The 27,178-nt window shown below is 35.7% G+C and overlaps 1 protein-coding gene across 5 annotated transcripts; it reads right to left on the reverse strand.

The window, feature by feature from the left end:
• PAX6 (paired box 6) lies at nucleotides 1–27,098 on the reverse strand. 5 transcript variants are annotated; one of them, XM_069968389.1, is made up of 14 exons: nucleotides 27,050–27,098; nucleotides 19,090–19,260; nucleotides 16,664–16,729; nucleotides 15,820–15,880; nucleotides 12,653–12,783; nucleotides 12,154–12,195; nucleotides 11,846–12,061; nucleotides 11,329–11,494; nucleotides 3,692–3,850; nucleotides 3,339–3,421; nucleotides 2,860–3,010; nucleotides 1,921–2,036; nucleotides 554–704; nucleotides 47–230 (listed from the first exon to the last, which is right to left on the reverse strand). In XM_069968389.1, exons 4-14 carry the CDS (start codon nucleotides 15,827–15,829, stop codon nucleotides 145–147), a joined length of 1,311 nt encoding a protein of 436 aa, XP_069824490.1. In that variant the 5' UTR covers nucleotides 15,830–15,880; nucleotides 16,664–16,729; nucleotides 19,090–19,260; nucleotides 27,050–27,098; the 3' UTR covers nucleotides 47–144. The 5 variants fall into 5 exon arrangements, with proteins under 5 accessions (XP_069824492.1, XP_069824493.1, XP_069824490.1 ...); XM_069968388.1 differs by lacking the exon at nucleotides 27,050–27,098 and adding an exon at nucleotides 19,410–19,458; XM_069968391.1 differs by lacking the exons at nucleotides 554–704; nucleotides 27,050–27,098 and adding an exon at nucleotides 19,410–19,458 and having other exon boundaries at nucleotides 1–230.
• Between the last annotated feature and the right edge of the window lie 80 nt (nucleotides 27,099–27,178).

Raw genomic sequence — 27,178 nt, forward strand, 5'->3', positions numbered from 1 at the left:
GCTGTGCAGAGAAGTCTTTTTTTATTATATCCCAAGACAGTTCTGTTTTGTTTGTGTTTTTTTTTTTGTTTGTTTGTTTTCTATAAAATACTGCTGAACATCCAACTGTTCTCCATAAAGTCATTGGTTAAGTTAACACGGTTTTTACTGTAGTCTTGGCCAGTACTGAGACATGTCAGGTTCACTGCCGGGTACTTGTACTGGGACTGACACTCCAGGGGAAATGAGACCTAAAAGAAACCAAAAAAGTATAAATTATTATTTGGTATTTTTATGTTGTTTTATGTCACAATACACAACTCATGCACTTTGTGGTTTTAGGATATTCAGAGGAATTGTCATTAAGATGCAGGGCTGGAGTTTGAGCATGCATTGTCTACAGAGTGTGATTTACATTTATTTTTATTTCATTATTATTACTGTCCACATATCTATGGACCGTAGGGCTGCACAGAAGCAGGCGCTGCTTGGTGTATGAATGTGTGACTATCCCATTCAAGAGTGGCTGTGTATGAGGAGTGAGAGAGAGGGTGGAAAATAATGGAATGCCTACCTGTAGAAGTTGTACCAGAGGTGCCCATTGATTGGCTGTTCATGTGTGTCTGCATGTGGGGAGGTGTGTATGTATCATAGCTCCGCCCATTCACAGATGGACTTGTGGGCAGCATGCATGAGTAGGAGGAGGTCTGGCTGGGTACAGGGGGCTGGAAGAAGAAAGAAAAGCAATATTACTGCTCAGTGCCATCTGTGATGTATAAACACAATCACTGCACCTCCTGTATCCAACATCTGCCCGTGCAAAAATTAAAGTGTGTCTGTATGTATGTGCCTAGGTAGACCATTGCATCTGCAGGTAGGCTACATTTCCCACTCTTGTTGGTCATAAAGGGAAATGGAGATTACCGATCGATCAAGTGTGGAACGCCATAATGTAGTGACATGTACCTTATGTTTACCAGATTAAACTGCAGTAAAGGATGACAAGAAAGAAAGAACCCACAGAAGTTGTGCACAGCCCAGGATAAATATTTGCACCCGTAAGTGACATTCTGCAAAAAACTATGTATTTCTGATGCTGTCCAAGGGAGAGTGGTAAAATATAGAGGTCTTTAGCTTTTCAGCTACAGCATTCAATTGAGAGTCATCAAGAGTTGTCATTGGATGTAAACATACTTGGGACCAAATCAGGTGCATTCAATTGGGGACCTCCCAGAATGAAAAAAACATCACTATAAGGATTATAGGATTGTAGAAAAACATGGCTGCTTATTTCCAGAAATAGCACCATTCTTGTCAGTAGGCTATGTCTGGTATAGCAGCAGTGTCCATGAAACCCATGGGCCAAGTAGCACCGTTTCTGGAAGTAGGTTTCCATGTCTTTCTAATATCCGACAACTTTTTAACACTCTTAAGAAGAGCAGTTTTATTCTTTTATTTAACAGTTTGAATCTATATCTTGAGGTAGTCGAGTTGTAATGTCACACACAACCATAGGTCAGGTGTGTCACGGTTTGTAGTAGGTAATGCCTGGATAACCATTATATTGAATTAATCCATAGGAATAACTATTGCTAAAATTAATTTGTTCCACTGTCCCAACCATTTAACAGTGTGGTCTCAATCTATTTTACTGTATAGGAGGATATAAAATTAGGTGGAGAATATTGCAGTGTTGAAGGGGAAAAAAAAATGAGAGCTCAAATGACATTAAGATCAGATGGCCTCAGGAGTCTGACCCCTCGCTGTGATAAACCACTCGACCCACATTGCCAATGAATTGTTGTAACTTGAGGTTCAGGTTTGTTATCTAGCTATTCTTTATTGTATAGTTTGTGAATAGAATAATTTTTATTAACTATTCTAATTGTTATAATTATATATTGTCTCTTTATTATTTGAGAAGCACATGCATATACTCACTTGCATAGGAAGGTTATTTGCCATGGTGAAGCTAGGCATAGGTGGCAGCGCACTGTATGTATTTGTAAGAGCTGTATCTGTTCTTCCCAACATAGATCCCGATGTGAATGATGACACTGTAGGAGAGAGAATGGTGTTATAATATTTTATGACTTCTTGCGTGTCTTACATTCCTCATATGTTGGCACTGTCTTTGTTTTCATCAGCAGCAACTGTAAGCCTATAATTGTAGATGGTATCCAAATATGAACTAGGTGGTCACTGACCAGATTCTGGTCTGATGGCCGTTATACAAGGTGTCTCAATATAGTCATCAAAATAGTTTCCCAAGGAGGATGGAATAAGTATCCATTCCTCCCACTAGTGACACCACCCCCACCACTGCCGGCTTCTTGGGGAGTCTTTTGGTCTTTGGCTTCCAGTCTCTACTCAAACTTTATATATTATGTGCTAAAATTCAGAAATGTTAGCTGTCATATTATCCCTTACTCCCACTTATTCTATCTACTGGTAGGCAGCCTGCTTGGGCAGCCCTTAGCATAGATTTTTGTGGTAGTAAAAATGTCTTTGTAGCAATAGAAAAACAATCAATTTGTTCCAATTACCCAAGTTAGGGTCCATTTACACAGAAAGATTAGGAAAGCCAGGAACAGACTATAAACAGAGACCTGGACATAAAGGAAAGCCTGAGATTTCTCCTCTTTTCAAATCCATTCCTGGCTTTGGCTTCAAATCTTTGGCAGATAATCTGTCAGATAATCTTTCTGTTTAAATGGACCCTAAGTTTGGACAGTTCAAGAGTCTAAACTGTGGAGTACTTTAAATCATTCCCCATTTTAGTCCTTAAAAAACTAACTTGAGTCCAATTTGGACGCAAAGTTTGACTTAATTTTGGCTATAGGACTAGATAAATTACACTCTTCAAGCCTATGCACTGACCTGGAGTAGTTGGTTGTGGAATTGGCTGGTAGACACTAGTGCTGAAACTACTACTGATAGGAATGTGACTCGGCGTGTTACTGGCTTGTCGCCTCTGGTTCCGTAACTTTTCTTCTCTTCTCCATTTTGCTCGCCGATTTGAAAACCATACCTGGTAGGAAGAAAAAACTTTTTTAGCAATCGAATGATTCATCCAGAGCAAAAAACACCAGCAATGCATATATGTGCAGAGCTATAGTAGTAAATCTAATTTGGCATTTTAAACTATTTCACTTTAACATTATACTATTTATTGAACATGAAAGTTCATAGGTAACCAATAGAGAAATTTTCCATTTTCCACATTGTGTAGGATCTATAAATAAAACTATACTTTCCAAGGCCCCCACGTATCTACACGACTGTTGTGCTTGAACATAGATGCGATGCATTTTACATTGAGGGTCAAACATCTTATTTAATTACATAGTAACAGTTACCTGTATCCTAGCTTCTGGCAAATCTATTTTGGCAGCTAATCTTTCTCTGGCAAACACATCAGGATAATGGGTTCGTTCAAATTCTGCAAGAATACAAATGATCAGGTTAGTTAAGAGAAATGCACAGGTTTCATTATCAAAGCTGTTAAACATCTCCAATTAGAGGATGAGCTCTTGTGGCCCCAGTCCTACAGTTTTTCTTCTCCGACGGAGAGAGGAGTGACTGTGTGTACACAGCAGTCAGCTCTTACGATATATTTTACTTATATAATCAGTCATGTAAAAAAAAAAAAATACATGGATGATATATTTGCAACCACAACATGTTTTAGGTTCATCCTAATGACCCGTACCTTTTTCTAGAGCCTCTATTTGTTCCTGGGTAAATGAAGTTCTGTTCCTTTGAAGTTTTCGTTTCAATTGAAGCCTCATTTGTGCTTCGTCTGAGTCTTCGCCATTAGAACTGATGGAGTTGGTGTTTTCTGCACCTCCTTCTTGCTGTGGGCATCCATCTAGGGTAAAGAAAGTGATTTAAACTCAAATCTTATCCAACATTTACTATACTGCATTCCTGATCGGTGAATTAGAATTAAGAAAAAATCGGAACATGCTTAAAGTGTTTGTTTTGCTTGCTACCGGCCTGATAAACAATTAAGGGTTCCACACCCTAAGCAGTCAAGTCTGCAACTTCCAATCAGCCAGGCCTAACCTAGACCTTATACTATGTCTTGAAATATTACTTAGTTCAGTAAAAGTAGAGAACGTTCATTTGGTTTGCAAATTGAATTTTTTAAACAAACGCAAAAAAAATCTGCCGGTCACAACCATTTTGCCCTGTAGTGGTACTGTTACACATGCTTTCAAAGACGTCATCAAAAAGGCCCGTGTGAAAACACCCTAACCCTTCTCCAAGATGTTCTACAGTCAGCAATTGCAATCAATTAAATGTTGATAGGTTTGCCTAAAATGTGATTAAGAACGCAAACTAAGCTTGTAACGTCTAAAAGAAATATTTATCTACTTTTCTTTTTTTTTTATAGATTTTAATTCTGCACAGTCAATTTCATGTTTAAAGGTTCTGAATCTAAAAGTGCGCGCATTGTTCTACAATTTTATTCAACCATTGTACGAGCATGCAATTCCCTGACACCTATTACAGTGAACAGTTGTAATTATATCATCAGTAAGAACAGCCTATAATTGCAGAAAATGGAATTTTATATTTAGATAAAGGGACTGTCCATTCTTTGTAATATAGCGCACAAGAAAAGTGGGATTTCTTCATAAAATACTGTATAATTTTTTTTTTTTACAACATAATATAGTGACTTTTGTAACATACAGTAACTTTATAATATTTATAGAGAGTATATGATTTTATGGGAATGCGTAAAAAATGTAAATTTATTATCTAGATAGTATATAATTTAACGCATGTGTAGTAGATGAAATTGGCAAATGTAAAAGGACTTAAGCCCAGGTTACTCATAAACCTGTGTCTAGAACCCATCCCAGATACATTTAACTTTTTTAATTTTTTAAAAAATTATTATTAACTTATTTTTCTCTGGTCTGTAACTTTTTAGAGCAATGTAAGGATATTTAATGAGTAACTACATTAGTGGATTGCTAAGGATTTTAAACATTTTTTGCAATGATTTCTGATGTATAAGTGCAGAGAGCTTGGAGGGATTTTTTAATTTTTGATTTACAAGTACAATTATGACATTCATGTTTTTTTTTTTTAGCACTGTGTAGTGATTTCTAATCTATCTATACATTGATGTGGTTCTAGGAGTTTGGGGTTTTTTGTGTAATGATCTATCACTAATCTGTAAATACATTAATGAGGTACTGGGGACTTTTGAGGGTTTTTTCCCTCTTTAAATCTTACAAAAAAAGAGGAAAAAAGATATTGACCCTTATTCCTTGAAAGAATTTGTACCTTCTGTAATTAAATATTGTGGGAATTAACATCAGAAGAATATCCCAACACAATAGTGTTGTCTTCAAAGGGTTAAGAGAATTGTGACAGAATCTGGTGGGTTCTTTTCAAACACTTTGAAATGTTTTAAAACCCCAACATTCCCTTCCATTTAAATCTAGGGATTCATCTACAGTGAGGACCATATGGACGTTTGTAGACCTATTGAGATGACCACCAACACATGAATAGAATTGGAGCTGCTTTTCAACAGTGCACAATGGCAGCAGAGTAAGAGAAACTATTAAACACTCGGGCTAGGGGGATTGGCAAACTTCCGTGGGTAGAATTTTGAGGACACAACCGGGACGTAGAACAAAAGGATTCTCTTGAATCTCGCAGTGATCTACATTGTATCACAAGGGGTCCAGTCAACAGACTGTTAGGCAAGTATGTTAACCTTTAGGCGCAGCTATCATTAATCACTGTCCTCAAGCCTGGCCTACTCAAAGCTATATAGGATTTTTTTGTAACTTTCTATAGGACCAGAAGAAGAAAAAAAACACCTAAATGTGTCAATGGGAGAACTCCATACACTCCAGCTATTTACTCAGCAGCAAGAAAAAAAAGGAGGAAAAGTACTCAGTTAAAATTAGATAAGCTTCAACTAACATATTAACACACAAGTGTCCATCTATTTACTCATGGACGTGGAACGTCTTAAGTGTCCCAATACGAGTGGTCCTGAAGTGCGTTACAGGTAAACAATGACCCTACATCACGTGCCCTACAAGGCCTAGAAATACTCACTACTCCATAAATAATGCAGCAAAATTTATTTTTATACAGTTCTATAACATTTTCTGCATTTACAGTACCATATATAAAAATAATAAAAAGAAATTACATAGAGTCCATTTAAAAAAAAAATCCAGTCCAAATCTAATCCAAAACAGGGCATAAAAGTGTCTCCCAAAACTGCAATTTTTAAAACAATTTTCTTTGCTCAGATGCATGTCTTAGTTCCAGTATGTATATGTACAGGCACTGTATCGGGTATGAGCATTCTACTGCCAACTAGATGTACTGGGACATGTAGTGATACAAAAGACCAAAGGCTGCTGTAGGCAGAAACTTAATATTCTATCCTATTGAAGAACACCAGAGTCAGACCAACTTCAGCCTCAAATGGCTGCTACAAGAGGACAATAGAGTGTATGCAACTTTATGTTCAATTTGAGCAAGGATGGGACTAACGTCACTTCCTTATGCAGTAAAGAGAACAGTGATACAGTGGGTAATACTAGTAGCAAAGGGCACGTCATAGCAAAACAAAGAGGAGCCCCCTGCTGGCGATGGTTCAAAGTACAACATCCCAGGTCGGGGTAGCCTATGCATGTTGCTCTTCCTCAGCACCTTTTTATGCTATCCTAGGAGAGAACGATGGGTTCAGCTAGTCACTATAAAGGGACATGGCTAGCAGGAACTGGGTTTTCTTGAGGCTGTATGAGCTTCCAGTATACCCTTAGGCTGGGTTCACACTACGTATATTTCAGTCAGTATTGTGGTCCTCATAGTGCAACCCAAACCAGGATGGATTAAAAACACAGAAAGGATCTGTCCACACAATGTTGAAATTGAGTGGATGGCTGCCATTTAATGGCAAATATTTGCTGTTATTTTAAAACAACGGCTGTTATATTGAAATAATGGCCGTTATTTACTGTTATATGGCGGCCATCCACTCAATTTCAACATTGTGTGAACAGATCCTTTCTGTGTTTTTAATCCACTCCTGGTTCGGGTTGCAATATGAGGACCACAATACTGACTGAAATATACGTAGTGTGAACCCAGCCTTAAAATGTACAAGGAAAAGCAAGTCACATACAGATGTAGCAGAGCTTAACCTGTAGACTTACTGAGAAACCACATGCTGTATGTCAAACTCCAATCTGCTGCATCTGTATAATACATTTACGCATCTATGAATATCTATGTATTATTATAAGAGGAAGGAGTGAGCAAGTGCTTACATACAGATTAAGCAGCGCTGACTGTGTCACTTGGCATAATTCATTAGAAAGTAAAATTAAGCAGAAGGCTATTATGATACACAAGCTATATAATCCCAAAGCACTGAATGACACATTCAGCACTACTGTATCTGTATGAGTGTACTTACTATGCTGCAGGGACCTATGGACCTAGGGATGGAAGTATTCAGTCTATTACATTTCCCAGGTATTTATCCAGTCTCAAGAAGCCACAAAAATACAGCAGGACATATGCAATATATATATGTGCACCTACTAAACTGCTGAGAGAGTGTCCATAATATACAAGTGGAGGAAAAACAGGACTTTTTCTCCTATTTGCACAAATCTTTAGCCTGACTTTGGCTATAATGTAGGTCTATCTATCTATCTATCTATCTATCTATCTATCTATCTCCTATCTATCATCTATCTATCTATCTATCTATCTATCTATCTATCTATCTATCTATCTCCTATATATCTATCTATCTATCTATCTATCCATCTATCTATCTATCTATCTATCTATCTATCTATCTATCTATCTTCTATCTATCTATCTATCTATCTATCTATCTATCTATCTATCTATCTTCTATCTATCTATCTATCTATCTATCTCTGATTAAAGATAGTAGTTAATTTCTAACCCAACTATACTATATTACAAATGGACATTAAGTGGAAATGTACGTTGCATATTTAGAGCATTGGACAGCAGTCTACTCCTTAAGACATCATTGTGTTTTTGTCATATAACTTTAGCCATATATAGTTACATATAGGTTTGATGTAATTTTTATATAATATGAAAATCTTAATTAATTTGTTGCCTATGAAAAGCTAAAAAGTAGTGACTATAATCCCATGCAAAGCAGCGCTATAATCTCATGTGAGTTTTGTCGCACCAGTCACCACTACAGAGCTTGATGCGACACGTTGCTTTGTAGCCCCAGCCTTATCTAGTGCTCGCACGTCACCCCCTCCAGTGCTCAGCCATATAGAGTTACATATACGTGACACTCAATTAAGATATCTGGTTTAAGGTCTGTATAGAAAGGAGTCAGGGAGTGAATGGACTGCTCAGGATAATCCATATAAAGAGACTCTGGTGACTGCGCTCCACTATTATCCCGCAGCCAGAGCAGCTGACGCGCCGGCCTGTGTGTGTGTCATGTATGGGATTTACTCCTTGGAAGAAGACACAGGAGAGAAAGACTCTGGGAAATAAGACTCATTCCTGAGTTTCTTAGTGTCTTAATCAGTGAGGCGGAAAGGCAGTAACATCAGACAGTAACTCAGCAGCTTCAAGGGAGCACACAACATGGCGCCTCAGTGTACTGGGGGGAAAATGGCTGAATCCTAAAAAGGAGCTTTATAGTCTTATCTGAGGGGGTAAAGTTACAAAAGTGTCTGAGTCGTCAGCAAAGCGCTGCATAATTCTCTCCCCGGACTGAGCGGCCCCTTTCATGTCTATTATGGAGATGTCTGTGTGCAGGGTGTTGGTAATATTGGCAACATATTTGTGCCCTGTGAGGCCTCAGCCTGCCTTATGCTTCCTCAGTAATGGCCTCTTATGGAGCGGGAACGTCTCTGAGCAGGGAAAGTAAATCACCCAGAGAGAGGACAGGAGACACATTCTACAGGGTTTAGTATTTCCATTGTAAAAAGACTATATTTAGTCAAGCATTGATGCGTATTGATATATGTACGGGGTTACTATGTGGGGATAATCCAATTTTCTACTAGCCCACAAGTGCCTAGCATAAGATATGTCTATCTATCTATCTATCTATCTCCTATCTATCTATCTATCTATCTATCTATCTATCTATCTATCTATCTATCTCTTATCTATCTATCTATCTCTTATCTATCTATCTATCTCCTATCTATCTATCTATCTATCTATCTCCTATCTATCTATCTCCTATCTATCTATCTATCTATCTATCTATCTCCTATCTATCTATCTATCTCCTATCTATCTATCTATCTATCTATCTCCTATCTATCTATCTATCTATCTATCTATCTATCTATCTATCTATCTATCTATCTATCTATCTCCTATCTATCTATTATATATCTATCTCCTATCTATCTGTCTATCTATCTATCTATCTATCTATCTATCTATCTATCTATCTCCTATCTATCTATCTATCTATCTATCTATCTATCTATCTATCTATCTCCTTTCTATCTTCTATCTATCTATCTATCTATCTATCTTCTATCTATCTTCTATCTATCTATCTATTATCTATCTATCTATCTATCTATCTATCTATCTATCTATCTATCTATCTCCTTTCTATCTTCTATCTATCTATCTATCTATCTATCTATCCATTTACAATCAATCTATGCATCTATCACAAATTATTCATATAAACATCCATATATTATTAGATCCCAGAAACCCAAATTTAACATTTCACAAGAACACTTCTCAATGTTTACACGATAAATTGTAAGCAATTGTAGATGCTAAGATTCTCTTCAATAATTATACATTTGTAATATATCATACATAAAAATAGCATTGGCCGCAAATCATTCTATTCCATCCATCTTCTACAATTTGTTCTTTGCATTTTTTATTAGGGCGAAGTTTGTGTTATAAATTGCGAAATATTGATCACTTGTGCTGAATCACTAACTCTGCTCTGCTACATCTATATGAGTGTAAAAGTCCATCAGCGCAGTAGCTATATCTGCGTTAAGCTATATTGTATTGACCAGACTTTTTTTTTTTTTAAATATGTATCAATAAACAATAATTTGGCGATAAATTGTTAATGATTGTAGATTAAGAAAGATTCTAAATGTAATCCAACGAGCTTAGCTGATCTCCTGACCATGGGATGGAGGGACCTGGCAGCCTCGTTCATGGTGATGAGAAGAAACATTAAGTGACACATAATATAAGGATCAGCAGTGATGGGACTAATCAGGATGGGGGGAGCCCCACTTTCCCATCTTAGCCCCCTTCTTCTTATATTGTTTTTCTAATTGGCAAGCGGAGACATATCGTGTCCAAGGGTCTCCTGTGAAACATTTCTACAGCTGCCCCTCCAACTAGACGCTTTATTCATGTCTCCTTAATGAGAAACAAAACGATCTCTAATGAGCAATTACATCGCCACAGAATTCTTCTTCCCATAACTAATTCTTGTGTGTGACAGAAACATCTTTTGTGGCAGATACTGGGCATATTCCTTGTACGGGGTCCTGTTCTGCTACCTTGTCTGGAATAATGCACCAAGACAATACTGCGCCACATCTACTATCTAGAAAATATCGGCTAAGGATTATTACCTCCAAACCAATTAAGTTCCATACGAGCCTTGGGAATAAGTCCGTCATCTATCTCCATTCGCATAGTCCTGGGTTCTAGCTGATAAGATCAACTTTCAACCGTGAAACTACTGCCTTATAAATAGGCAGATGTAGCAGAGCTAAATATTTCAGTTGTATTTTCAGCTCTGCTACATCTTACAGACTCATCTGCAGTACGGACACTTTCAAGCACTATATACCTATTGCATGATACCACTGTAATACTAGATCAACCAGTTTGTCTTACAACTATAATACTACATAGATGTAGGTACTACTACGTAGTACGTCCAAAACACGGCATACCAATAGTGCAACCAAGACTGAGCGCCTACAAATCTTAGCAGACATTTTCCAAACAAGTGACTGTATTTGCATATAATTATAATACATAATTAACCCCTCATATAACTTTGTCGTCCATATGTACTCGTGAGAATAACATAGTAAGTGACGGATCCATTATAAGCTACCATCTCAGCCATTTATGGACTCTCCAAGGAGTTGGCTTACTACAATCGGGATGCAACATATACAATAAACATTTCTAATCATTCTATGCAAATGAGACATCACTAGCCATAGACTAATTATAATATCATTAACATATTGAGCGCTGTAACATCCGCGGAGCATTGCATCTACAACTCCCGTCCAATACTGAACATGCATAAATATTTACCTTGTGTAGGCTGACCTGGCACTGATGTACCCGGATACCAACCAGGCCGGGTCCCCCAAGTCCCTGTCTGTCCGTTCAGCATCCTCAGCTTGTCATACATGCCATCTGCGCCCATCTGTTGCTTCTCGCTAGCCAGGTTGCGCAATACTCTGTTTATTGACGATACCTGCAAGACGAATTGCGATAGGAATAAGGTTATAAGCTCTATACTGGTCATGGATATGACAGCTTAGTATGTACAATTTATGATGTAAGTGCCATAGGGGTCTGAATGAACTACACCATGCCTTGGATTTGAAAACTGATCATTAATATAATATGACTATTATAATGGATGGGATTTGCCTTACTTATAGAAGTTTTCCACACATTTTTAACAGTGTCAGTTGACATAATTTCTTATGTATTAGGCTTCGTATGTTGCAACTATCCATATAAACCTATATTATGTCGATAGACTCCCTCCCCCAATCCTGAGACCTATTACGTGCATCTCTATTGAGAACAGTTGACTTACACTAGGGATGTTATCGTTGGTACACACGCCTTCGGACAGTAACCTGTCTCGTATCTCCCAGGCAAAGATGGAGGGGCACTCTCGTTTATACTGGGCTATTTTGCTGACCACCTCTGGAGTGGCCACCCTGGGCTTGCTTCCGCCGATGGCTCTAGGTCTGATAGATCCAGTCTCGTAATATCTCCCTAAAATCTTACTCACACAACCGTTTGACACCTGTACAGAGAAACAAAGAACAAATCACATTATTAATAATTTCAAGACAATAGTACAATTTTATAGTAGGCATTAAACAATGACAAGCTTACGTTTTGACTATCCAGCACTGGCACTTTTGCATCTGCATGGCTCTATAATACAAAAATATACCTTCAATGGTATGAGAACTTATGTCTGTTTCTTTTTTTGTTTTTTGTTTTTATTTTATTTTATTTTTTTAATATTACATTTATGGCCCTAGAAACTTGGTCTTAAAATTAGAAAACATTTTAAAATAATCTAAAATTTCCTATTTAAATCTGCCTGACTCTATGGTGTAAGAATGACTTGGGTTTAATAAGAGCCAAAACATAAGCATCGACCTAGAGGCGCCGAGGGGGGTGCAGCATATTAAAGTAAATGGCATTAAGCCAATGCATTATTATTAGGCTATATTTGCAAAAAAATTCTAAAAATTTTTGATAAGCAGATGATTGCTGTCCTAATAAGCTGGAGACGTTTTATATTGGTAGGGTAGGGCGAATATAATAGTAACAGATGGGCATCACTTTATAATCAGATCAGTTGAGAAGCAAGACGCATTTTCACCTGCAAGATTCTTGAAATATCACAGGGTCTTGCTCCACTGTGTGCCAGCTCCACTATCTTCTGCCTGGTAGAATCTGGCAAGGGTCTACCGTTTACAAACACTCCACCGAGTTGATTCACTCCACTGTGACCTGAGAATAAAATATAGTAACAATTGTATTACTCCGTGACAACACCCCCTAAAAAAATCATGCATTATCAAGCCACAGTGGGGGGTGCACCCTGCAAACAGACATATAGTCAACCTGTATGCAGCAAATAGTAAATATATCCATATCCATATCTAATACATTTCAAAATACAACAATACTCAACAACAACGACTCTAAATAATTCCAAAAACTCCTATACTATTCCAGAAACAAATGGGTTCCAGCTCAAGACATCAGACTAGGAAACAGTTAATTCCTCCTCACCATCAAATGCCTCCATCACATACACACAGCCGACCAAAGGTCCCAATACAACACACAACGACCACCTTAACTAATGCAAATAAATGGCACAAAAACTGGAGGAATTCCTATGCTACTCTACACAGAAGGTCTCATAAATACCCTGAGAGTCCTCTTCAGACATTGGTTTGAGCTCTCGATCCTTTTTGGCTGAGATATTATAGGAGTTTAATTCATGCACAAAAGCAAAAAAAAAAAAAAAAAAAAAGAATCCTCAAACCTGAAGTCTCAGAGCTGAGACAGTTTCCCTGGAGAAGGAGGAAGGAAGGAGATGTGTGTGCTCCTCAGCTTGCAGACTACTGATAATAAATGGACTTGCAGGAGGCTCTGGCTTCTTAGCAAATAAATAAGCACCAAATATAGAAGAAGGGGGAAAGTATGATGAGTCTTTGTGACATTTGTCTTTAAAATAAAGCTAGCTGCACGTCAAGTTTGAGCTTAATTTCTGGAAATAGGCGGAAGTCGCCCCAGATCATGCATGGAAGGCTAATTGAAAAGATCATTTGAAGTACTTGTGGCAGACATGTCACTTTATGACAGTGCTCTGCTTTTGAAAATTGCATCGTCAGGACAAATGGTACTATGATAAAAACGACCCTTTCTATCCGGATTTGGAGATCACTCAGGCTGGAGATAAGGCTAACACTAGTTACTTCAAGGGAAAGACACATTTTATTTTAAGGTAGCCCAGAGAGAGGGAGGGCGGGGGGAGCTGGGAGAGTACTATGACTGGGGAGCCTGGATGAATACTGACACTCACTTTTATATTATTACTGTGGTTTTTTTTATAAGGTTTGGTTGGGACCCTAAACATTTACCCACAAGCTTTGATCTCTAAACTCGCAAAGGAACCCAATATACACTATGAAACTTCATATATCAACTCTTAATACACATGCCATTAAACATATACCTATGCCCCAAAATATTAACCCATTTTATGCTCGTTTTACTATATCAATGCATCCTTTTTCTATTAAGGGCCCACAAATGCCTCATGTAGTCCAGTAAATAATATATGTATATAATATGATGAATGTGGGCATTCGTACATGTCCATATAGACTTCTTTACAATGCAAGTCCTCTTTTTATTGGAATTTGCAAGGACCAGTGTTCAGCCTGCATCCCCTACAGGAATGTCATTTGCAAAGACCATTTATCAACTTAAAAATTGACACTGACAATGGCAAAATACTAAAATTTCACTTAAAAGGTTAAAGCCTTAATCATGATGTGATTTCCCCAGGGAAGGCTGTAGAGCTGGCTCCGTGGCAATCATTAGCCACTCCTAGGCAGCTAATAAGAAAGCATATGGTGTTGATTTGGACTCCTTGAATTTTATACACCCAGGAATTGTTGTCACATAAAGCTACAGAGATACTAGTGGTGACCTTTACACACACAAAAAAGAGGCTTAAGCCTATGCAGGACACCTCCGAACACATCACAAGGCACCTTGTAACAGCATCTTTCACAAATGTGACACATCCCTCCAATAATGCTGCCTTATGGGTCAACACATGAATAAGATCTACAAATTGGTACAAAGTTCTAGACATAATTAACCATTTAACCACCAGAATCTCATTAAATGCATTGGGAATATCTATTGACAAGCTATTAAAACGTATAGTACACAAATGGAGAGGATTTATGGATGTTAGAAAGATAGATTGATAGATACAAACTTGATAGCAGATACATAGATAAGACAGAGATATGAAATAGGTGATAGATAGATAGATAGATAGATAGATAGATAGATAGGAGATAGATAGATAGATAGATAGATAGGCGATAGATAGATAGGAGATAGATAGGTAGATGATAGATACATAGATAGATTAGATATAAATAAATATATAGATAGAACAGAGATATGAAATAGTAGAGAGATAGATAGATAGAACAGAGATATGAAATAGGTGATAGATAAATAGATAGGAGATAGATCGCTAGTTAGGTGATAGATAGATAGATAGATAGATAGGAGATAGATAGATAGATAGATAGATCGCTAGTTAGGTGATAGATAGATAGATCAGAGATATGAAATAGGTGAGAGATAGATGAGCTCTAGATATATCTAATTTAGATAAATGTAATGTAATGAATCAAAATTCAAGAATCCAAAATATGAATTAAGCTTAATGCAGTAACTGTAAATTAGGCAAAAACTTGAGATAAAACACACACATTTATAGGATGATGACTAATTTTTCATGAGAATATACACTTGTAAAGCACACACACTAGATTCCTAACAGATAAAAACAAGCATTAAAGCAACAACAACACAAAACTAGCATCAGTATATTTAACAGCCAATTTCTAGGGACAAAAGTGCATCCTCTTTACAAATATGCAATCCAAATAGTACCAACTGACTTCAAAGTGCAAAATAGCCAAAACAACAATACTAACAGTTCAGTAAAAATCTAAAATAGACTAAAACATTCAGAAGCAAATATAAGCTAAACTAAATGAACAGCCATAAAAAAATAAAGGTAACAACCCAACCTTCCTGCAAAGCTCTTCTCCTACCAGCTGCCATTGTAAATAACTGTGACAATTTAGCCCAAGTCTCTTAACAAGCGCTCAGTAAAATATTAGAGGGGTCATAAAATAAATCACCCACTTTAATTGATTGATGCCCCTCAGATAAAACAATAGACTAATAGCACTTATTCCATAGTGATTCATTACTTACTGTTCTGCATGGTGGTGGCGATGATCTGCAGTAAATTCCCACGTGGTGACTCCAAGGGATTCTATTAATAAATAAACACATTTCCTATTAATTAAGGAACAGTTTTTAAATGTCCCTCATCCAGCACTAGTTTTAAGGCTATTTTATTGTATTGCTGTTTTATTGATCACAAAAATATTTTGGAATCCTTTACATTTTTAAAAGGTGTTATAATAGATTAAAAATAGCATATATATACATATATATACATATATATATATATATATATATATATATGTATATATATAATTTAGTTTATTGCATTACTGGGAATTTATTTAATAATTGCTATTTTTTTTTATACAAAAATTAGTCTAATATGGCCTAATATATAAAATAGGTAAATAATAATAAAACGATAGAGAATTTTTAACAATTCTCAAATTTTAGTTGATTTTTCAAAATATTTTTAAAACAGTAAAAATAGGCTGGAATTAAATTGTGTGTGTGTGTGTGTGTGTTTATATACCTATGTCACCATTTTAAGGTAATTTTATAATGTCAGCATTTTAAGGTAAAATTATATATAAAAATAGTAAAGTATTAAGTATGTGTTAAAATAACGTATTAAAATATATAAATAATGCTAAACAAATAAATATATTATAAATATAATGCTTCTGTAACTTTAAGCAATATTTTAAAAATCTCTCTCTCTCTCTCTCTCTCTCTGTATATATATATATATATATGTGTATATATATATATATATATATATATATATATATATATATATATATATATATTTATATATTTTTTTTTTTTAAGGAAAATCATTTTTTCTAGTTATTTTTAGCAGGCTTACCTGATATTTGCTTGTCCTTTCCCAGATGTAGTGCACACTTCAGCATCTGCTCCTAGTATCCTTCCTCTAAAACAAAATAGAGTTATATTAGAATTAAAAAATAATATAAAAAACATAAAAAGTCCATACAATTGTGTTTATAACTTTTGCACAACTGGTTTTAAATTCTGAATTACTCAGAAAAAAAATGTCTTTTTTTTACACTTTAATCTCTTTTTTTAAAAAAAAATTCTAGCTAAAAATGAGCAACTGCATCAATAATGTTTTTTTTTGTTTTTAAGATTTCAATATTTTAGGGGAAAAATAATTACAGGGCAAAGTATTACCATAGAAACGGGAGTCTTGCCTACTAATTAGATATGGAGTTACCGCTAACAGCTGGGCAAGTGCTGATTGTCCTATTTTAAAATTCTAAGCTTCATTTTCTGCAACTAACTTTTAGGTTTTAGCAGTTTAGATCTTTATGTCGGTGACTGTACAATGACACACGTTGTCTATCTGGCCTTAAAAAGTAAAACCAGGAGGGGGTGAGGCTACTTAACAAAGCCTACAATGATTTTCATTCTGCACCATCTACTCAAAACCAAAGTCTATGAATGCAAAGCAAAGGCAACAGCCCATTTCCAGAATCCATCTTAAAGCAAATATTCCCAATTTCCTCAGTTAACTCTTCCTGTTTTGTGTGACGGCCATGATGTTGTAGCAGATATTTAGCAATAAAATAGCAAAATAGCATTTAATTCTATGAATATTTTTTGGAAGGTAATTGTGTTACTGGTGCGAGTTGTTAGGGGTTTGTTAAAGCCACACAACAGCTCTGTGGGGAGCTCAATTGGCAATAGACAATTACAAAAGACAAGGCATTGGAGGGTTTTAGTAAAAAGGAATAAAAAGGGGACAACAGGGAAATAAAATAAAATAAAAATAAGTCTTTGCCTGCCTCTTTAAAACTGCTGCTAGACTTCTTTTCTGTGTAAAATGAATATTACATTTTCTTCATTGAATATTTGGAAACTTTTAGGTACGCTCATGGGAACAATAATTGTGACCCTAGTAATATTTCTCACAACTTGTAGATAATTGGTAAATATTTACAGTGATTGATATTAATAATGCAACAGTGTAATCACAGTTTCATTCATATTCCAGCTCTGTTCCTTTCCAGGGCAGTGTCTGGTAGATGAGGACACCCGGCAGTCATTTGTAAACACTTTTTTTTATGGGTAGCCAAGCATATCCTCTTGTAAGGCTCCTGCACAGAACACTACTAATCTCACTTATAACAACATACTTAATCCATGTAGCGTACAGTTTGCAGAGTCAATTTATTATGTAAAGCTTGCCACTATCAGGCAACATGTAAACCTTCCCAAACTGGCACAAAATATTTATTCACTAGTGAAACAGTCATTTTTTTTTTTTTTTTAACCAGGGTTTCTATACGATCTGGTTAATTGCTAAACTAGATGTGCAAATTACAACAGGCAAGGCCTACTTGTCACCCCACTAGTATTCATACAATAATGGGTAACGGTGTCAAATAAGATGTATACAGAAGTGTGTTGCACTATTTACAATATATACGTAGTACAATGCCCAGTAGCAAATTCAAAGTTGTTTACTCTTTGACTAATAGAACCTTGCAGAATTTCAAATAATTATAATAACAGTAAAAGTATATACTAACAACTTTAAAAGAAACAATGTAACAAATCCACCTGCCCAAACTTCAAAGTCTTACCCACTTACTGATACAAGCAAATAAACAAATCCTGGTGTTCCCTTCCCAGCAGCAATTTGTTTGTACACAGTGTAGGGACTGTATTCATTTGCACCTCACCTGCTTGTGTGGATTACAAATCCCTCTATATTTACATACCACTAACTTTTTACAATCTCAACCCAAAAAAGTTTAGCCTAATGAGTGATCAAGTGGTCATTAGTGCTCGGTAAATACACAGGAGTTCAGGACAACATTGCTAGGAAGAGACCTCTAAGGAGATTGCTGGGTTTGATGTAAATCAGCAATGTTATCTATCTCTGTAGGTATTAGATAGATTAAGTATTGTTATATTAGACCGAACATGTGGAGCTTGTAGACTTTCCAATCTGCAGAAATAAAAAGCAGGTAGATATTCCAATGTCTATGCCTTATATGCAGAACTATTCCACACATCTTCACATGCGATGTAACATTACCTATAAAATATATCATAGACCAAGCCATAAAACACCACAGCACATAACAACGAGCACTGCTGCCAAGCCAGCACTAAGTCTAGCAGTCCCCCTGCCCCTTACTCTGTAGCAGTGCCTGCACTACAAGCCAAACTTCCACACTTGCCTGTGCCAGAAGAACTGAAACGTGCAAGCAAGATGTAACGTGTGCACAGTCCACGAGCCTTGCAGCTTGCACGGAAGCTCACCTGTAAGAGGCATCCTATGCTTGCATGCTCCTCTGGATAACTGGTGTGTTGCTTAATAAAGAGTTGCTGATTTATTTTGTAGTGCCCAGGAAGGATGAAGAAGCAGCAGCTCCCCTCTCTCTCCTTCTCTGTCTCCCAGGGATGAGCCTCCTTGTTGTTGTTGGTTAGATTCTGAGGAGGAGATAGAGATTGACAATAAGAAGAACTGTCAGGGAGGCAGGGAGTGTGTGAGAGCAGTGCACAGGCACCGTGCACACCTATACTGATTGGTGATGCTTCAAGTGTATTAATGTATGTGTGCTTGCTCCTTGTTGCCTCACCTCCACTGTTCTTCACTGGCCCATTAGTAAAGGCTGACCCCTGTCATCATGTCCCAGTAAAACACTTCCTCCTCCTGCTTCTCCTCCACCACCAGAGCGGGAAATGAGGCAGTGCTTGGGCTTTGCTTTCAAACCCACTAATCACTCTAGACATGCAAATGCACTGACTACACCACACACAAAATATTGCTTTATGCAAAGCATCGGGGCTAGCCCTGCACATGCCTATTGGCTGCGCCCCCCCAGTGCATGCCTCCATTGGCTCTTTTCTTTGAATATGAATACACTTGATTTTTTTTTTTCACAGCACAGATTTTTTGTTGTGTACTGATTGCTCTCCCCTATAACTATGTGTGTGTGTGTTTGTCACACCATTTGTGAAGCACATTCAAGATTTCATGATTGGATTTGCACTCCCATCATTTCTTCAGGACTGAATAAGATGGCTCTTCAGTGCAACTTTCAAGACGGATACCCCCATTTTTTTTTTTTTGTTAATGACTCCTCTGATCTACTAGAAGGTATCACTACCTGACAAGTCTTGTTCCTTTTTTTCCCCGAATGAAGCCACTGTAATTGTGTACTGCTCACAATAGGAGTGAAATAATTTTCCTTGTAAGCTGCATTTTGTTGTAAAAGGGCCATTTTGGGTGTGAATAGGGGGCCATTTGCATTTTGGAGAAAAAAGCCTCAGTAAACAATAGGGATAAGCAAAATATCATTCACATGTTAAGAGCATAAATATTTGGGAGACAGGAGCATTGTAAGCTGGGAATTGCCCCCAGCCATGTAAGAACTCCACTCTTTTCTTTTTTTTTTAAGAAGACCCTGTCTCAAGACTCAAGGAGCAAATTCTCAACTCACTAAGTGTATTGACAGAGTGGCCTTAAGTGTATTTGGCAAACACTTGCAAACTTCTTCCACGTGTCATTGTTGACTAAAGTGTTTTTTTTTTCTTTTATCTAAGAAATCATGAAATTAAGATTCACTTTTACTTTTGTGCCAGATAATGTTTTCAAACGTCTTCAGCCTGGAATGAACTCTCTTTTCTGCAGGTAATGCAAGCAGAAGCATTATATATATATATATAGATGTATGTGATATTTCGTATAATAGTAGCAGTGCTGAGTTGCTGAGTTTGTCCATGTGCTCGAGCTGAGTTTGTCATTGTGATCTCTTAAGGAATAGTTGCATTACTTATTCAGCTCTGCTACACCATGATATATGTATACATGTATATATATATATATATTTCCCAATTATATGCTTTTGCTAAAATTGCTGTTGCTAATTTTATTTTATGCAGAGAGAGAGGGTAAGGCCAGGGCCTGAGACGTGTGTATATTTATATATATATGCGCTTTGATTCATGACATTGGATTGGAAGGTGTCAGCCATCAAGTCCTAGTAAGTTAATGCTTTTTCGTATTTTGACCACACACCAGAAAGTCCATTTGTAGAGTGGTCCACTATTAATACACACCTCAGTACACTCCAAAGCAACCCCTGGGTGCTACTTTTAAGGTTACATTTAAAGTACCAGCTTGATCTCTGGTTGCCTTAATTGTTAATTTCACAAGTTGCGAGCATGGAGAAAAAGGGACTGAAATAAAGTTAACAATAAAACAAGCGCGGAGAGGAGAGGGATGGGGAATGTGAGGAGAAGGGGAGAAAATGAAGTATTAGATGTGTACACTTGACTTTTCTTGACATGTGAAAGTGTTAAAAGTCACATCTCATCAATAAAGTATGTGGACAGTGAATGAGAGGGCTGACAAGCATTGCATTCTTACATAGACTACAATAGGGAGACAAACGACTCTGCCAGAGAGTTTGCATGTTAGTGAATGGGAGCAGGATAATGAGCTGCCTGCCTGTCACTCTCTGTCCTCTCTCGGCCTACACACGGCTTCTGTGCCCAGCGGTGCCCCCCTCGCAGTGGCTCAAGCAGTGCCCTCTCGCTCTAGTTTCCTGTAAGCTAATGGCTGGAGACCTACTCCAAATCCTCACTGTCTGGGATGCCAGGAAAACTTAGTCTAAAATGTGGTGAAGATTCTACCCCAGCACCAAAAGTCCAAGGAGTTTCTGCTGTTTTACTCTGTACCAGATGTGTCTGTCTATCTATCTATCTATCTATCTATCTATCTATCTATCTATCTATCTATCTCCTATCTATCTATCTATCTCCTATCTATCTATCTCCTATCTATCTATCTATCTCCTATCTATCTATCTATCTATCTATCTATTATCTATCCATCTATCTATTATCTATCTCCTATCTATCTATCTATATATCTATCTCCTATCTATCTATCTATCTATCTATCTATCTATCTATCTATCTATCTATCTCCTAACTTTCTATCTATTATCTATCTATCTATCTGTCTATATACCTCTTTTCCATTCTTTCTTGTGTAATGGAAGAATGTGCTGCACATATTTGTGAGATTGGTAAATCCTTTACCCCTTGTGATTTGATCTTTTTCTTTTTTTTCAGAAGACCTTATAATTAGCACATTGCAATGGTTAGGAGAATAGGGAATTGGGTTACAGTGAACTGGTCACACCCTCCACTGCTGCCTATAACTAACTCAACAAAATTGAATTTGGAGGTGGAGAAATGTGGCCTGTTCTACTAGAATCTGTATAAAAAAAAAAACACGGAATATTTTTTAAATATATTTAAAAATATTTTTAAAATGTTAATAAACAGTATATAAATTATCCATTAGACTGTTCATTGAAAGCTCTATCATCTATCTATCTATCTATCTATCCATCTCCTATCTATCTATCTATCTATCTCCCATCTACAGTATCTATCTATCTATCTATCTATCTCCCATCTACAGTATCTATCTATCTATCTATCAGTATCTATCTATCTATCTATCTATCTATCTATCTATCTATCTATCTATATGTATGTAATTTCAGCAGCACTGCCAGTAGTGTGAACGGGTGCCTGTTGTAGTCCCAACCACGGACTTCCTAATATATTTAAAGTAGATTCAATGGCACTCCAAAATAGATGCAAAGATTAGTGTTTATTCCAGTGTCCAAAATAAGTTGTCACAGCACAGCAATAGGCAACGTTTCTGTGGCCTCACGCCACCATTTTCAAGCCACCATTTGAAAATGGTGGCGTGAGGCCACAGAAACGTTGCCTATTGCTGTGCTGTGACAACTTATTTTGGACACTGGAATAAACACTAATCTTTGCATCTATTTTGGAGTGCCATTGAATCTACTTTAAATATCTATCTATCTATCTATCTATCTATCTATCTATCTATCTATCTATCTCCCATCTACAGTATCTATCTATCTATCTATCTATCTATCTATCTATCTATCTATCTATCTATCTATCTATCGCCCATCTACAGTATCTATCTATCTTTCTATCTATCTCTATCTATCTATATCTATCTATCTATCTATCTATCTATCTATCTATCTATCTATCTATCTATCGCCCATCTACAGTATCTATCTATCTATTTATCTATCTTCATTTAAAAAAAAAAAATCTAATTCAGTATTGATGTAATCACTTTTGTAAAAAACACTGATCTTCTTTTTTTGCATATTACTAATTAGTCACCTGTGATCATTTTAAATAATGTAATTTATTTTTTTTCCAGTTTTTTTTCAAACTGGGCAGAATAGAAAAGGGTCCCAAATTACTTTTTTCTATGTTATCTTTTTTAAATTTTTGTCATATTTTAATATATATTGAAATCTGTGTATACTGAAGGCAATTTCTTCAAAAATCCCCTCCTGCCACTGTCCCTCCTCTCTAATTAGAGATGTTTATTAGAAATTATGTTTATCCAGCTGTCATGCAGCAAAAAAAATGCAGCGTAATTACCTTTAGCAGATAGGCTTTTCATATGCATATCAGTATAATACAAGAATTTAATGTAAAATACACATTAAATGCACATATCCAGCCATTGCACAATACTGACTTGTTCGAATTATAACATCATTTCATGTTGTCTCAAGTGAATTGTTATCAATAAAAGAACAACCTCCGCATTGGATTGCCCGTCATAGTTATTGTAACACTAAGCTGCACTCACATATTCCAGATGTCACGGTGGACAAAGTGGTTAATAAATTGACCTCTAATTGAAAATATATCAAGGAGAAGATATGAAGTGTGCAGTCATTTCATCCGAGCTGCAGTCTGGGATCTCCAGTGGTTGAGAAAGCGAACATTGAGCTGCTCAGAGCCTTGATTAACACAGGGATTAAAGTGTTACTAGACTTTTTGGAACAGCTTGTATCAATCAATAGTTTATCCTATCAGCATATGATGGTCTTTTAGAGGATTTTTTTTAACAAGCTTATAAATAAATGATACAGTTAAAAAAATTAAAATTAAAAGTGAAAAAATTAAGTGCAAAGTTTTCACTGATTTTAAACTAAATAAAAATTTAAGTAAAACAATCTTTTGAAAAGTCCTGTTCTCTCGTTTTTCTTGTCCTGTGGGAGGCTATTTAAAATAGTGAACTTTTGCTTAACTAAATATGAGCAATAAAGTCTATCTATCTCTAACATCTATCTATCTATCTATCTATCTATCTATCTATCTATCTATCTATCTATCTATCTGTCCAATAATACAACAAAAAAGCCCCAAGTTCACATACTCCCACTAGATTCAGGTTTAAAATGTTTTAATAAAATGATATTGAAGCCCAATAAGAATTGGATTTTATTAGATTTTTATTTTTATATATTTTTTTAAAATCTGAAACGTTAGTCCCTTTCAGCATGGCAAGGGTTAATAATAGCAACTCCATTGACGTGCCTGCTCTGTATGCTAGGTGAAGGTGAATGATACAATTCTTTGCTTGTCATGTAAATGGATGCACATGTATATTATGAGCACATGGAGAAAGTTGATGAAAAAGTAGAATTTTCCTAGTTGCCCACTACATAGACCTGTCTGCCATCCTCTCCGCCATCATTGTCCCTTTTGTTTCCCATTTTTGTATAAAATAGGGAAATTACTTGTCCATCTCTCCCAAGATTACGGGTAAATGTCTGACCATTTTCAATTAGCAACTGTTGGGATTAACAGCGACTAATGCCTTCTCTTAAATCATGCTCCTATTTCACCCTAGGGCAGAGTGGGCTTTGTATACCCTCCGAAAAGGAGGAAAGAAAAAAGTTTTAGTTTTGGAAGAAAAAAAAAAGCTAAAAAAAAAAAAAGCATAAGGGGTGGGTGTAAGTGAATGCAAATGACGTCATGTTAATGGAGACTTGGGGGCGTGTGTGTCAGTGGCACTTACAAAAGGTGAGTGCTCTGGGCTTCTATCTGTATGATTTCATTTACACCACTTTTTTTTTTTTTTTTTTTTTTTTTAATAAACTCTAGAGCTATATACAATTGCCACTTTGGGACAGACAAGTATCTAAAGGTGTCACAGATTATTAATTTTTAAATTTAAATTAAAACCAGCAAGGTCAATAAAAAGTTTTTTTCTTTCCAACAAGAGAAGAACACCACGCAACAATGTAAACACGTAGTTATTATTCCCATTGTCTAAAGAAACCCTTTATAGTAAATTATCTGCACACTTTATTCCTGGTGTTTATAAAAAAAAAAATAATAATAATTTATATAAAATTCTAAAACATTTAAAGTGAATAAAATCCTTGGTCTGTATTAGGATTATTAATAGCAATTTAATTTGGTGTTTTTATTATTAATGATTTTATACTTTAGACTTAGTTGTAAATTTAATTTTAGATTAAAATTTATCATTTGATAATTGTTATGTTTTGACGATATTATGATAATTGTGATTATTATACTATGTTTTATTGATAATAAATTAATATCATTATTATAATATAGTAATATAATTAAGAAAACATATTTTTATTATTTTAGTTTGTTGTCAATAGATAGATAATGATTTTTTGTGATTTAATAAATTGACAAAAATTGTATTATGTTGTTAACTGCTACTATGTATGGAATTTATACACATTAGTAGAATATATATATATATATATATATATATATATATATATATATGTAAAGACTTTGCGTATGAATTAAATAGTGTCTCTAGTTTTATGTTTTATAGTGTACTGGGTTGTTGTGTTTCTGTGAATGCTATATTTGTGGTAGTGCTGTGTGTGTCTTGTTGCATTAATATCTGCTCTGCAAGTCACCTTTTTTAATACCCAGAAAAATGCTTAAAGTCCCCTTGTCCAGATCACTTTGAACCTAGAGATAAACACCATTCCTGACGTGTTAGACTGAAATGCATTTGCCTCTAGGAGAACCAATGACTATTTGTGTATATGGGGCGGTGTTGGAGTTCTTTAGTGTTGGGGACATTGAGTTAAGTGTAAATTCATCATTTTAAAGAAATACACACGAGCCTCTCTCATGGCAGAAAAGCCAGGAACCAAGTTGATACTGTCCAAAATATATCAAAAGGTAATTACATTTTTGATTTTTTTCTTTTTTTACTTTTAGATGTTAGATTTTCAGTTCAAAAAGAACTTTTTAGACTTATTACATTTACTTTTCATCTATTTGTTTTCCATTTCCTCTGATAACATTTTCAAAGTATTTGGGTTATAAAATTTTTTTTTTTTTTGTATATCGTATTTAGACATTCACTTAGAAATCTATAAACGACCATCCCAAGCTGTTCCAAAGACTTTTATTACATATTCTATGTTCATTGTCAAGACTACAAACAGCTCAATTTTAATTTTAATAATTTTATTAGGTATTGGAAATATCAGGCTTTCGATCAGGTAACAGGCTAAATGTACTATTATATTTTTTTTTTAGCTTTTAATTGCTAATATTTTTTAATTATTCTATTTTAACCATAATAAAAAAGACGATTTTTACCATTTTAAATATTTTTAAAATGTTATTTTATTTTATTTTTTTTACAAATTAATAAATTCTACATATGTGTTAGACCAATAAAAACTGTATTTGTTTAAATATATGAATAAAATGATGTTAATACATTTTACATGGATCTCAGAGAATGACATTAAGACATCAATGTATTTGTCTATAATTTTATTTTTTTTTCAAATAACAATGTTTTCTGTTTCCAGTATAACAGGTCATAATTGTGTTTTTTGCTCTTGAAATTTAATTTTCTTAAGTAAGTTTTTCAGCAGCAGTGGAGGGTGTGACCAGTTCACTGTAACTCAACTCCCTATTCTCCTAGCCGGTGCAAATCACTAATTATAAGGTCTTCCGAAAAAAAGATCAAATCACAAGGGGTAAAGGATTTACAATTCTCACAACTATGTGCAGCACATTCTTCCATTACACAAGAGAAAAAACTTCAAACTAGTCAGACAAACCCAACCTGAGAACTGTACCTGTGTTATGTCTACTACAGTCTTCTGCAAGTTTTGAGATTTTTGCCTATTTTTGTTTGGATTCTTATTATTCTATGTTTATGAGAAATAAGTAAATCTTTACTAATGTGCTAAGTTTTCTGCAGGGAAAAAAACTGCTTATAATAGGAATTGTAAGGCTATAGGATATCTCAGCAAACAGGCAGAACAAATACAACAGATAGCCTGGGATTAGCATGATTTACACAAGTATTAAGAAGAAATATTACCTGTTGCAGCTTGTGAGGAGTAATTCACATGATCTGTGATGATAATTCTGGCACTTGAGCTTTTCCTTGATAGTTGAGAACTGGCAGGTTTGATCTTCAGTTTTTACATGAGAATCTGCCACACAGTTT

This window comes from Dendropsophus ebraccatus, chromosome 4, assembly GCF_027789765.1.
Source record: "Dendropsophus ebraccatus isolate aDenEbr1 chromosome 4, aDenEbr1.pat, whole genome shotgun sequence".
Taxonomy (NCBI): domain Eukaryota; kingdom Metazoa; phylum Chordata; class Amphibia; order Anura; family Hylidae; genus Dendropsophus; species Dendropsophus ebraccatus.